We start from the raw sequence: 13,454 nt of genomic DNA, 5'->3' as shown, positions 1-13,454 counted from the left end.
GGTCTCCCCACCCCCCACAAAGGCCATGTAATGGAAAAGCTTGTCATGGGGTGGAGACAGGAAGTCACTGGGTGGGGGCCAGGCCAAGGGTGGGCAGATAAAGGCGGGAGGCTTGTCCAAGGGGTGGCCAGGGTCCAAGGACAGAGGACCGACCTGGGGTCCAAAGGTCAACAGGAGGGCTTCTCCCGAACCTGGTGAGTCTTTCCTCTCCCATGTCTCCAAGGCCCCCATTCCTTCACTCACTCATTCTTGTGCTGTGTGCTGGGAACCTGGAGGCTGCAGCAGGCCTAGCCCCCTCCAGAGGTGCGACAGGGCCACGAGGCAGGGAAGATGCCATTCTGTCGAGCCAGGTTTCCCAGAGAAGGACTGGGGCGCACAGAGAGTAGCCGGGTAGGTCATTTCTAGGTGGGTCCCCCAGAGTTCAGCTGGGGGCTGACCAGCTCCCAGAAAACAAAGACACACGTGCACGTGCCGACACCACCAGACGCGCTTGTGCAGCAGCAGTCCACCTATAGACATGCATGCACATGTGTGCTAGGAGGAGAGGGTGCAGCTGCCTGCCCCTCACTCAGCCCCCGCCCTAGGGGAGACAGCCTCCTCCCTCTTCTGGAGGGTCTATGGGGCCTGTCTCCTCCAGTTGGGTCCACTCATCAGAAGCAGCTCAGGGAGACTTGGCCACAGGTTAGGAGACTTCTTGGGCCCATTTCTTGCCAGGGGCCCCTGGAGTGGCGGAAGTGGATCACCTTCCAGACAGTCATGGCGGAGGGTAATTGGGAGCCAGTGGGAGGAGGGGCAATTCCTCTTGCACCTGGGAGCCTCCCAGGTTCCAAGGTCCAAAACTGTCCAGGGAACAGCACCTAATGCAGCTACTGGACATATCAGGGGTGTCCAGTTTGAGGAGGAGACTCAGTGGTGCCCTCAGGGATGCCCTCTGATGGTCCGATTGGGGGTTGGAAGCCAGTGGCCTTGGAGCTGTCTTTCTGAGCCTCTGAGCCTCTCACCTGGAGGAGAGAGGAGAGCTGTGAGGATGGGGCTGCAGCCTGGACATATCCACAGAACCTGGGGACAGTTGGGCAGGATGCAGACCTGGAGCCACTTCCTATACTGGTTCAGAAGCTTCTAGTGCGCTCGGGGGGAGGGTCCAGGAGGAGAAACCTACATGCCAAGGGCTCTGCCAGCTGCCCCTGGGCAGTGCCTCCAGGACTGACCAACCTGAGAATGGTGTCTCCAGGTCAATCTCAGGTTCGTCAGCCTGTGAGGTGCTGACCCTTCCCCACAGTGGCTGCCACAGGCACATATGGTTGTCACACTGAGTCAGGCATGTTGCACATGCCCACAGGGTCTGGAGGGCTGGCAGGGCCTCATGGTGCCTCAGCTGGCATACCTGGAGGCAGGAAGCACCTCACTTGGATTTCTGGGCCCCAGGCCTGGTGCAGCCTCAAGGGCATCAGGGTAAGTCCTGGGAGAAGACCTTCTGCTCTGGTCCCTGGGCCAGACCTTAGGCTGGAGGCCAGGGAATTCCAGGCTCTTCAAGGTCAAGCTGAGTGTTTGGGGGGAGGACAGGGGGAGGGTGCACAGGATTCAGAGGTGGGAGGTGGTGGGACAGGGGGTAGCAGGTGGATTTGGCTTGGGTTAAAAGGGCAAGAAGGGGGCAATTCCCACATAGGGATTGTGGGACCAGGTCTGTGATGGGGCTGGAGGAGGAACTGGGCTAGAAGCAATGGCCACTTCAGGGGTGACATATCCACTGGGGCAAATGCTAGGCAGGTGGGCCTACTCCAGGTGTGGGTTCCTTGGCGCATCTGCTCACCAATGGGCTTCCAGCTAGGAGCCAAGAATCACCAGGTGCCACATGGCTGGATGTGGGGCTAGCTGAGCCCTGACCTTCCCTTGGTCTCCATGTACCCCAGTCCCAGTGGGCGTTGAGGGCGTGACTGTCAGCCACCAAGATGGCTGGGGAACAATGCATCTAGGGGAGAGGGGCCCTTGTCCCGGCGCTGGGGGTGGTGCCTCAGATACTTCCTAAGTTCTGGGGAATCAGCATCTAAACTGGGGTGCCCAGCAGGGTTTATCCCTCTGAAGCAGAGGCTTAGGGGCTCTACCTCTCCGAGACTTGGAGTGGGAGGCCCGGGATAGCGAGACAGGCAGCACCACCACCAGGATGGGACCTCCAGTTGGTGTGGCTGGCACTGGCCCTGCGGTGTGCTCACTGGCCGGCTGGCTGGGGCCCCTGGAGCCGACAGCTAGGGGAGAACTTCACACTTTGCGCGTGGACTGCATGTGTCCTGCGGATCCTCCCCTGGTTTCCCAGGTCCTGCCATGGTTATCGAGCAGAGGAAGTTCTCATGTGGCCCTGGTGACCCAGGTCCCCAGGTCCCTGCATGTCCTCGCCGCAGGAACCCACGTATTCCTTGCAGGCCATTCCCTCCAGCTTCTGCAATAAACTCCTTCAAGTAGTCATGCTGACTGGCACAGCCCACGGGGTCAGATGGTGCATCTGACACAGCAGACCCCAGTGGTTTCGGAGCAACTAGTCCAGGAGGTCCAGGCCCAGGGCGCCCCTGGGGACCACTCACCTCTGGGTCAAGCCCCTCCAGCCTGGCGCTCGCCCCATCAGGTGGGTCCACCGGGACACAGAGCCTTCCGCCAGGTCCGAAGGGTGGGGGAGGGAGGGGTGGAGAGGATCCCAACAGGCCCTGCCCTTCCATGTAGACCACACCCACTGCTAACACCTGCCTGTGGAGCTCAGGCTCCAGGCGACCTGGTCCCTGGTTGTGTCCCTGGCAGGGACCCCTGCCAGCAGCGGGGCCGGGAGGACAGGGCTAGGAGAGCGGAGGGCTGGATTACTTCATGATGGTCCATAGAATCCCATAGAGAAAATAATGAATATAATCGTGGTTCTACCTAATTAGGATAATCAGAAGAGTAAACAAGCCCTAACTGGTTTGGCTCAGTGGATAGAGCGTCAGCCTGCAGACTAAAGGGTCCCAGGTTCGATTCTGGTCAAGGGCACATGCCCAGGTTGCAGGCTTGATCCCCAGTAGGAGGCATGCAGGAAGCAACTGATCAATGACCCTCTCATCATTGATGCTTCTATCTTTCTCTCCCTCTCCCTTCCTCTCTGAAATCAATAAAAAAAATATACTTAAAAAAAAGAAGAGTAAACAATAAGGAAAAACGTGTCAGAACACTAAGGCTGGCAGGGAGGTGGGAGGGGCCTGCAGATCAGGAAGCAGGGGGGCCGCAGCCCAGGGAAGGCGCAGGATGGGGCAGGCCTACTCCTCTTCAGTGAGAAACTAAAACCACTGCGTCCAAAAGCCCAGCCACTAGGCGCTGTGGTCAATTCAGCTGGTGGACACTGCTCAGCAGTGAGAATACACAAACTAGACCTCCACTCCCGGTCAGGGCACAAGCCCAGGATGCTTCTTAATGGGGCAGCCTCTGGGTGGCCCTGATGTGGAAACGAACCCACAACTTCGTTGTATCAGGACTATGCTCTAACCAACTGAGCTACTCGGCCAGAGCCAATGCTGGTTTAATTTTTTCAGAATGTTTTTGCCTTGCCCTGAGCTAAGACCAAAGGCACAGAGGAAGACCCACCCCCCCTCCCCCGCAGAGACAGCTGCTGCCCACAACCCCTGGGCCTTCTGGCTTAGAGTGGCCTCTCCCACCTATTGTGTGCAGAAGGGAACACATGGCTGGACACGAAGCCCCAGGGACACAATGGAAGCAGAGCTGGCACCTCTTTATCTCAGGGGCAAGGCAACAGGCACAAAGGTGGTTTTAAGTGCAGGGACATCTCTCCTCTTGCCATCAGCGTGGTGTGAGGATGGGCCCTATCCAGGAGATACCCTTAGGAGGACTGGGACACCACCGGCTTAGAGACAGATGACCCAGGGAGGACGGTGGTGTCCAGGAGTGAGGACCCGAGTTTTCGCCACAGGGATGTCCCGGTGGGGCAGGCCTCTGTGTGGCCAGGTCCAAAGGTGGGCATGGATGGAGTTGCCCGAGGGTCAGCACAGAGCACTGGCACAGCTGAGAGGGGCCACCACGCCCACTGTTCCAAACACTGGCAGCAGCTCATGCAGCTGGGTGGAAGGAGTGGAGCTGCTGTCTCCAGGGGTTGGTGGGGTGGGGGGTGGGATGATAGTGTGGGTGCCACTGGCCTGCCGGCACACGCCCTCAGAGGGCTGCAGAGCCCAGTCCCAGCTGCCCTGGGCCCAGGGCTCTCAGAGCTCCCTTCTTTTTCACTCCAGTCTCAGCATTTAGAAAGCGGAGGGGAGGGACATCCAAGCCACCCTTGGAACAGGCAGGTGGGCGTGGCTTCCCCACCCCCAGGGGACTGAGGAGGGACCCCCAAGGTCGGCTGGCCAACAGGATTCTTGCAGGGACAACTAAATAAGACACACCTGGTCTGCAGTGAAAACATTTATTTTACAACAGTTATCTTTATTCTAGGTCAACATTCAGACATACAAGATGGAGGTCACTGTGGGGAAACATCCTAACCCTCCCGTCTGGCCCTCAGGTGTGCACGTGGGGTCAGGGCCTGAGGCATCCCAGCTCCGCCAGGCTCTGCTCACAGGACAAAGCCAACGCGGACAATGCTTCCCATGCATCGCACCTGTTTTAAAAACAAGGTCAATATATTTCAGTGCAAACTGCCTCCCCTCACTTAGTGTGAAACATGAGTCCATTTTCCAGGGAAACAAAATCTAAGGTGTGGCTAGGACCAGGCCGCTCTTCCGGTAGGGGGGCAGCACAGCCCTGCTCCTCTCCGCGACCCCCAGGCCAATCTGTGGTCCCAACAGAGACTGTTTAGAACGAAGTTGGTCACTGATTGTATCTGATGCTTAGAAAATTGGTTTTAAATGTTCCAAAGTGGAATGGGTTTCTACCACCTCCCAGATGTCACACAGGGACATGTGATCGTGATGGGCACCCTACCCCGGATAAGGTGACACTGCAGTGGGCTCAGGCACCACGCCCAGCCACCTGCCCAAACTCTAGGTACATGGTGGCGTCAGCACTGTCTCCTGAGCAGCCAGCAGAAGAGCTCTCAGGACCCCCTCCTGCCCAGACTCGCCAAGAAACAGGCTGTTTTGGAGCCAACTTTTATTGTACTTGCTGCATTGCCCCTGGACAGCAGCAGTCAGGCCTGCTGCACGATATATACATATACACATATGTACACACACGGAGATACACCACTGCCCACACCTGCAGCACAGACGGCGCTAACGGTGCCTGGCAGGACTGTAAAAATGTAGCTTTCGCCAATTCCATAGCCAATGGTCGGCAAACTGCAGCTCGCGAGCCGTGGTTTGCCGCTCTGTTGACTAATGAGTTTGCCAACCACTGCAATAGGCGGAAGATTCACAGCCAAAGTAACAAAGCAAGCAGGTCAGGCCTGTGTCGCACTGGCTCACAGAACACAGGAAGGAATGAGATCAGCCACCTGCCTCACACCCGTCACCACCGCCCCTGGAAGATGCGCCGAGATGAGAGCCAGGAAGGACAGACAGGCCCCTTTCCCCCGTCTCTCCTGAGAGCCTGGTGGTGGGGAGGGCGAGCATACCCCCCCGACTGCCGGCAGCACCGTGTGGGCTCCTTGGGGACAGATGGCCCGCGCTAGAACATCGAGGATGGTCCTGGCAGGAGCCTGGCGGTGAAGCCCAGTGGCCAACAGCGTGGAGACACTGCCTGCTCCAACCACAGCCACTCTGACCTCTTCCTCTACCAGGTCCCAGCGGGGCAGCTGCACTGACGGATGGGACAGCAAGAGAGGCTCACACACCGAGTGGTAATATCTAAAGCAGTTTGAAATGAACAGAGCCAAAAGGAAGACAAGGCGAGACACATCACTGAGCAGAAGAGAAACCTACACACCAGCAGCTGCCATCAGACATGCTTCCTGCAGGGACAGGGCAGTGCTGCCGGACCCCTCAGGGCGCCCACAGCACTGGCTGCCCGTCAGGCCAGCCCTGCCTTGGCAAATCGGATGGGCTTCCTCTTACACAGACCCCAATACCCCTGGGTCACACACACTACCTGCTGTCTGACAACAGCACTGGCCAAACCTAGCCCCAGCTCTGGAAGGCACAGGGTTGTCCCCCACTTAGCAGAAGAACCAGTGCCTCTCCAGGCTCAAGAACTCTGATCACCAAAAACAGGCCAGGCAAGCAGAGGGAAACGCACCAGGACCTTCGCCTTGAAAGCGACCACAGTCACACTCTGGAAGGGGCCAGCCCTCAGGGCCACCCGCGGTCCTCAGCACCGTTACCACCGATCTAGTTTTACAGATTCTGAGAGGCCTGCCGTCTTTCCCAAGCCACCCTGCCCTGAAGAGCAACACAACGCTGCCACCGGCAGACACCTGGCGGGGACTCAATGACACACATGAAGGGCCTGGCTGGGTGGAGGTTTTAACTGGGTTCTTGGTCATTCTGGGGAACAGCAACTCATTTCCTAAATCACTTCCAGAAGCACTCCCAGGTGGACGGCGGCCAGCAGCTCAGGCTGAATCCTGGGCTTTGGAACCAGGGTGGGCACAGGAGATGGCCTGGTCTCACCTCCTCCCTCGTTCCCCGGTGGGTCAAACAATGAGTTTCTTGTCCTTTTAGGAGAGGCTTGGTTTTAGCAAATTAGTTCTAATTCAACATCACAGTGCAGAGATTCCCTCTCATTGGACATCTTCATGATCACTAACTACAATGAGCAAAAAAACAAAATGGGACCAAGCAGCTGCCCAGGTCCTAGGCTGGCCTGCAGGAGGGCTAGCTGGGAGGGGCCTAGGACTGAGGGTTCTGCCAGTGGCCAGACCCCACACACAGCTCTGGCTAGCACAGCCTGGCGGGCAGCAAGGGCCACAGGGGAGGACAGTGGCTTCAGGAACATGTCTGGTTTTTCCGAGCCAGGGAACCATGTTGCCCAGCGCTCCCCAGTTTGTCCTTCACTATCCTGGGGGTGCAGCGACACAGGAGCAGCGAGTACATTCATTCTGCAGACACCAGGCCCACGTGGGCCCCTTGAGCCTCCAGAAGCTGGTGTAGGGCCAGCAGGGAATCTGCTATTTAGTACATCGTAACCCACATCTCCTCAGTTCCCGAAGCAGGGGCACCACCCACCAGGCCTGGGCCAGAAAGAAGGACGGACGTGCAGCAGTTCACAAAAGGCTCTGCCCCCAACAGTAGTGAGATCCTGGTTTGGCTGCTGGCTAACAAGCCAAGGGCGCCAGGCTCCCCGGGGCCCACCTCTCCCACGCTGAGTGTGCCTCTGACCCAGCGGGTCCTCCCCAGGGCCCTGATGTCTCTGGCTCTGGCTGAGGAGCAGCTGCAGGAAGAGGGTGGGCAGGGGCTCGGGAAGCAGAGAGGAAGCTGGGCAGCCAGGCGCCACCTGCAGCCTGGACTCAGCCTGACTGACGATCTGCGCCGCGGCTGCCACTGTGGTGCTTTGACATCCAAAATGGTTACTAAGAGGCCACAGGGCCTGGAGGGACGTGGAGAAAGGAGGATACGCCAGTTGTGGCCATCAATCCAGCTCGTGGCACAGGGGATTCAGGCTAGATCCAGGCTGAGAGGTCTCAGATGAGGAGCTCCCACAGTCCCCACAACACACCCCGGGAAAAGCCCCACTACAAGGCCATGCACACAAGGTGAGCAGCAGCTGCACGAACTGTCCTTGCTACCAACACCTGGGGACGTGACAGTGCAGAGGCCCCTACTGGACTAGACCCACAGCTCTGCAGGCAGCACCTGCCCCGGCACAGGAGCATGGAGCGGGGCAGCCCCTCCCACCTGCTGGGGACACCATACCATGTGGCCAGCTCATGGCAGCGACCTGACAGCACAGGCAGTGCCACCATTGCTCAATGCGGTCTCGCTGCAGCACGTCCACAACACAGACAGACATGGAACAGACCCCACACATGCTATTAGAAAGGAAAAACAGAAGACGGCGACCGTAGCTAAACTGCTTTAAATACTGCATGCTACGCACTTCACGTGTTGGGGTTGGCGGGTGGGTGGGCACAGAGGCGGAGGGTCCTTCCCAGGCCAGAGTGGCTCCCTCCCCACCTCTGTGACTACAGTTCATGATGCTAAGGTCGAAGTGGCCGGGTGCTGATTAATCCGCACATCACAGCTTCTCCTGAACTTAATTGAACCCGTCAGTGTGGTAGCTGGGGTGGGACTCGGCCGTGAGCTGGGTGGTCTCTGTGGCGGATGCTGGCTGTATGACAATCGGCGTGTCTGTGGCCTCTGAAAAGCAATCACACGCATGTTCATCACATGAGGATGGCGGCCTTCCGAGTGCACCACGTGCCCTGTCAACACGTCCTCCTGTGATAATGCTCCGTCACTCTGCTGGGGTCAGAGGTGGCAGGACAAACACTAGGAGGGAGAGGCTATTTACTGACCTCCCCCCAGCATGACCACCTTGTCGCCTGAGGCCGCCACTGGCCCAAGGCCCACCCCACCTGCTTGGTCCCCAGGACTACAGCTAGCGCAGCTGACGGGCAGGGACAGCCCCTGCGTCTGCTTTACCTCCGAGTCCACGTTCAACCTCAACGGGCCCAGCTGCCACACTCATCCTGGCCCCATGTCAGTGCCCTCCTGTTTGACAAGACAGGTGGACATGGTTGAGGGCCCATTCTGGCACCACCCCACTCACGCAGGCCAGGCCCTGGGCGGCACTCACCCCGCTCGTCCGACTGCAGCTGCGCCTCCAGGTCCTCGGGGGACACGTAGAACTCGGTCTCCTCGCCCTCAGGCGCCTTGGGCTTGCACTTCCCGCAGCAGCAGTTGAAGCAGCAGCACAGGCAGCAACAGCAGTAGCAGCAGGTGAGGAGCCCGCAGAAGACAAACAGGGCCTGGGGGGGAGGTGGGCGCTGGCTGAGATGGCTCGAGACTGGGGACTCCCCAACAGGGCACCCACACACACCCGCTGTCACCCTATGAGAGCGACAGACAGATAGACAGGCGGGTGCTCCTATTCTCCTCCAGATCGATGAGTGTAAGAAAGGACCAACATGGGAGTCAGGAGAGACAGAGCATCCAGGTGCGTAAAGAAAAACCATTTACAGAGGGGACTGCGAGCAGCCCTGGCAGTGGAGATGTGGGCTGTGTCCTCACATGTGACAGGGGCTTTGAATGAGTAAAGGAGGGTGTTGAAAAACGTTCAGTTGACAGGCACACAACTGCCCACACTCACACGGGATGTGCAGGGCACAGCCACCCACCAAGCACCACTGTCAGGAGTGCAGAGCACACGATCATGCAGGGACCAGAGAGCCCGACACCCTGCCGCCCCATCAGCTCCACGTCCTCACCTTTGCCCACCAACTGGACAGCACGAAGTAGGTGTTCACGTTCTCCTCCCCAAACTGCTCGGCCACGTAGAGCCCCAGGGAGCCGTACTTGTCGTAGATGTTTCTCTTCGTGGCGTCCGTGAGGATGGTGTGGGCGTTGTTGATCTCCTTGAACTTGTCTGCAGCCTCTGGGTTGTCCGGGTTCTTGTCCGGGTGATATTTTAGGGCCAGTTTCCTGCAGACCAAAACCATGGCTTGGTCTCATGTTTCATGTTCACCCACTGGATGGAGGTGCCAGTGGAAGGAACATTTGCCATGACCATCCCACTTTCCTACTCTCCACAGAAGTCGAGAAGGTGTGGGTCAAAAGAAATCTCTGCCATCATTTCGAACTTTCCACAGCGCAAAGGCAAACTCTACCCTGACCTCTAGTGTCCGAGCGGCTAACTGCACACTTCTGCACAAAGCAACAGGCAGGGGGTGTGATCAGGCACTTTGCTGTGTGTTTAGTCATCACAGCTTCACCAATGACACCGCACCTAAGGGTTCCGTTCAGGTTCAGCCTGGAGGTTACAACAGGGCAAGCAGAATGTCACCACCGTGTGGAACCAAGTCAGTCATTCAACGGCCAACAGCCCCTGCTCAGCACGTCAGAGCTGCTTGCTGCACGACTGTCTACTCCAGGGTAGACAGTCTGAAAAACATTAATGTACCAATTTTAAGCTACAAGGGAATACACTACACATACAAAGATGTTAAATACTAAGTCAGCCAAGAAAAAATTTTAAAAATATATATGGTAGTTCTTGGTCGGTGCCAATCACACCCACGAGGCATGGCTCTTACCGGTAGGACTTTTTAATGTCGTCTGAGGTTGCATTCTTGTCCAGCCCGAGAACATGGTACAGCGATTCCCCAGAGGTAGAGAGTGAGCGCTGTCTCTGGTCGGCCATGGTAGGCTAGTCTAGAAGAAAAATTCAAAGAAAACTCAAAAAGTATAAAGTGTACAGACAGGGCACTCAACCACAGCACAGCAGTTTTCAATTGTATGTGCAGAGGGCTGTAATACCACTACCCTAAGTTGACTTTCAAAATTAAGTGGATTTATTGTAAACCCTAGAGCAGAGAGTACGTATAACTAAAAGAACAATGAAGAGATTATAAAAATGGATAAAAATGCAAGAGCCACTCATTATGCTGTCCAGAAGAGACAAACCACAAAGACAAACCCTCTAAATACCTGAGAGAGAAAGCAAAGATGAAGCAGGTAACCCACAGCTACAGAACCTTAATGCTGATCCCCTTTCTCCTCAATGACAGAACAAAAGATAAACCACCCCAGGCACTGAGGCCTGAAGAACACCATCTTAGTTGTTATTCCAGTTTGGTCCTGGGAGCATGTCTGTGTAGCATCCATTTACTCCGTTGCCATTTTTTCCTGAAGAACACTATAAACACCATGACTAACTGATTCTTATACGACACCAACCTCTACAAAACATACACTTTTTACTTTTTTTTAAAATATATTTTTTTATTTCAGAGAGGAAGGGAGAGGGAGATAGACAGAAACATCAATGATGAGAGACCATTGATTGGCTGCCTCCCGCACGCCCCCTACTGGAGACAGAGCCTACAACCTGGGCATGTGCCCTGACTGGGAATCGAACTGTGACCTCCTGGTTCATGGGTCAACAATCAACCACAGAGCCAAGCCAGCCGGGCCAGAACATACACCTTTTAAAAATCACAACATGCCCCAAGTTCAATTATCCACAAAAATATATTGGTCATTGAGAAACGAGACGCTATTGCATGTGCACTAGAAGAGCATGTGTCAAAGTGAGGATGAGGGTGTGAAGCACTGGAATGCTCCCATGGGCTGCGCCCCCTTCAGGACAGTCTGCAGCGCTTCACCCACACTCATCACAGGCCCAGCAACTCCACTGCGGGTGTGGCTCTCATCTATGCTTACACACAAAGGTTCACAACAGCCAAACTCTGGAAACAACCCAAATGTCCATCAGTGAGTGAGTGGATGGACAAAAAGGGGTCTAGGGCAGTGGTCGGCAAACCGCGGCTCGCGGGCCACATGCGACTCGCGAGCTGTGGTTTGCTGCTCTGTTGACTAATGAGTTTGCCGACCACTGGTCTATGGTAACTCATTCTGGGTCCCCTTCCTGCTGCCTTGCAGCAGAAAGTCCATATACCCCCCCCCAACTTTGTTTCCCCCAATACATTTTGTTTTCTTCCCACCAAAGAAAAGAGGGGTCTATACAAACAGAGTGATATGTCCTGAGTGGGACCTGAGAGACAGAGTGCTGCACAGGAAGTTCCTGCACACGCAGAGCCATCCAGAGCGCAGACGGATGGCTGCCTGGGCATGGCAGACGGACAGAGAGTTACCGAGGGCTCAGGACCCAGCATGCCACTCCCTGGCAATTTATCCAAGAAAAGAGAAAACACTCGCAAAAACCTGTGCACAAAACGCTCACAGTGGAATCAGTCCGATTCCTCCAATTGAATGGACCAATAGAATCAGTCCGATTCCTCCAATTGAATTTACTCAGCAATCACAAAACTGCGGATGCACAGACAATGTGCGTGAACCTCACACAGGTTAGTTTGAATGGTAGGGAGGTTGTGCAAGGGCAGCAGCAGGGCCCCGTGGTGTTGGTTAGTTCAGTATCTTTTTTTTTTTTTATATATATATATTTTTATTGATTTTTTACAGAGAGGGAGAGGGATAGAGAGCCAGAAACATCGATAAGAGAGAAACATCGATCAGCTGCCTCCTGCACACCCCCAACTGGGGATGTGCCCGCAACCAAGGTACATGCCTTGACCGGGATCGAACCTGGGACCTTCAGTCCGCAAGCCGACGCTCTATCCACCGAGCCAAACCGGTTTCGGCGGTTTGTTCAGTATCTTGACCTTAGAGGCAGACGTGCACACCACACTGTGAGAAAACTACAGCAGCAACACACACGCACACAGTCACAGTGAAAGTGGTGAATCTGATTAACACTGGCAGTCAGAACCCTGGTTGTGATATTAGTTTTGCAAAATGTTACCACTCTGGGAAACTACATGTGTGTGAATCTACAATTATCTCAATTAAAATGACAATTAACAGTGAATTACCAGACCAGTTCCAGATGACCTGGTTGGTTTAGACCAGTGGTCGACAAACTCATTAGTCAACAGAGCGGCAAACTGCGGCTCGTGAGCCGCATGTGGCCCATGAGCCGCGGTTTGCCGACCACTGGTTTAGACCATGGGAATCAGCCCGAAGTAGAGACAGATAGCATATTGTGATCAGCAGCAAAGGTAGGATCTAAATCACCAGCCACAGGGAAAGGCAGTCTAAATGTGTGAGCAGCTATGTTACCTTCCCTGCTGCTGATTAGCAAACAACACAGTGCCTTTGCAGGAAATACCTGAGCGAAGCTTCAGCTGCCCACAAAAGGAGGCTTCAAATATCTCTGAAAAAACCTGCCCAGCAGGAATAAGAAAGGCACGGAATACAGCCAACTGACAAAAAAGTCAGAGACGAAGTGAACAGCCAAACCAGAGCCAAGAGGAAACAACTGGTGTGCAAGCGGAGGCCCCTTCAGGCCAAGGCCACACCTAGACACCTGGCAAACAGGCTTCCAACACCAAGGAAGCTCCAATGGGAAAGAGGAAAGACTTTCAGCTACAAGTGTACAGCCAACCAGGGTAAGTCAAAGGAATGGAACACAGGTCTGGGGACAGGGCTGCTCCGCACCCCACAGGACATCCCTCTGTGGAGGAAGGAAGCCAAGGAGGAAGCATGATGGGATGGGAGGGTCTGAGGCCTGCAGGAGAGGCCAGGCAGGCCAGGCGCTGCTCTACACTCTCCCCCTCCCCAGGCCTCATTACAACACAACATGCAAATGTTAAGTGACAGGGAATTCACAACAGACAGCAGGAGGGCACAGGATGGTCACCGGGGTGTGCTGGCACCTCAACTTCCTCCAGGGCCCACGGGGACCGTCAGCCTGGTCCCTGAGTCCAGGGGTCAGGGCTCCCGCCACCTCGTGAGGCAGGTGCTACAGCGATATCATCGCTGAAGAGAACGAAGAAGCACAGAGAAGGAAAATCAGTATCTGAACCTAAATCGAAG

General features: G+C 55.6%; 1 protein-coding gene across 2 annotated transcripts in view; it reads right to left on the bottom strand.

The window, feature by feature from the left end:
• Window positions 1–4,413: 4,413 nt before the first annotated feature.
• The window catches only part of DNAJC5 (DnaJ heat shock protein family (Hsp40) member C5), a 30,083-nt gene continuing 21,042 nt past the window's right edge, over window positions 4,414–13,454 (bottom strand). Inside the window, exons 2-6 of one of the 2 annotated variants that reach the window (XR_013961511.1) lie at window positions 10,154–10,271; window positions 9,329–9,542; window positions 8,698–8,869; window positions 8,544–8,612; window positions 4,414–8,258 (exon numbers count right to left, since the gene is read on the bottom strand). Coding sequence is in view for 1 of the 2 variants with exons in the window: in XM_080685882.1 (XP_080542008.1) it covers window positions 8,155–8,258; window positions 8,698–8,869; window positions 9,329–9,542; window positions 10,154–10,260 (597 nt within the window). In the remaining variant the exon portion in view is untranslated. The remainder of the gene's footprint in view (window positions 8,259–8,543; window positions 8,613–8,697; window positions 8,870–9,328; window positions 9,543–10,153; window positions 10,272–13,454) is intronic. The other variant, XM_080685882.1, reaches the window with a different exon arrangement.

The sequence above is a fragment of the Plecotus auritus genome, assembly GCF_963455305.1.
Source record: "Plecotus auritus genome assembly, chromosome: 8".
Classification (NCBI taxonomy): domain Eukaryota; kingdom Metazoa; phylum Chordata; class Mammalia; order Chiroptera; family Vespertilionidae; genus Plecotus; species Plecotus auritus.
Note: the sequence above shows the minus strand (reverse complement) of the source record. Positions and strands in the feature narration are given on the sequence as shown.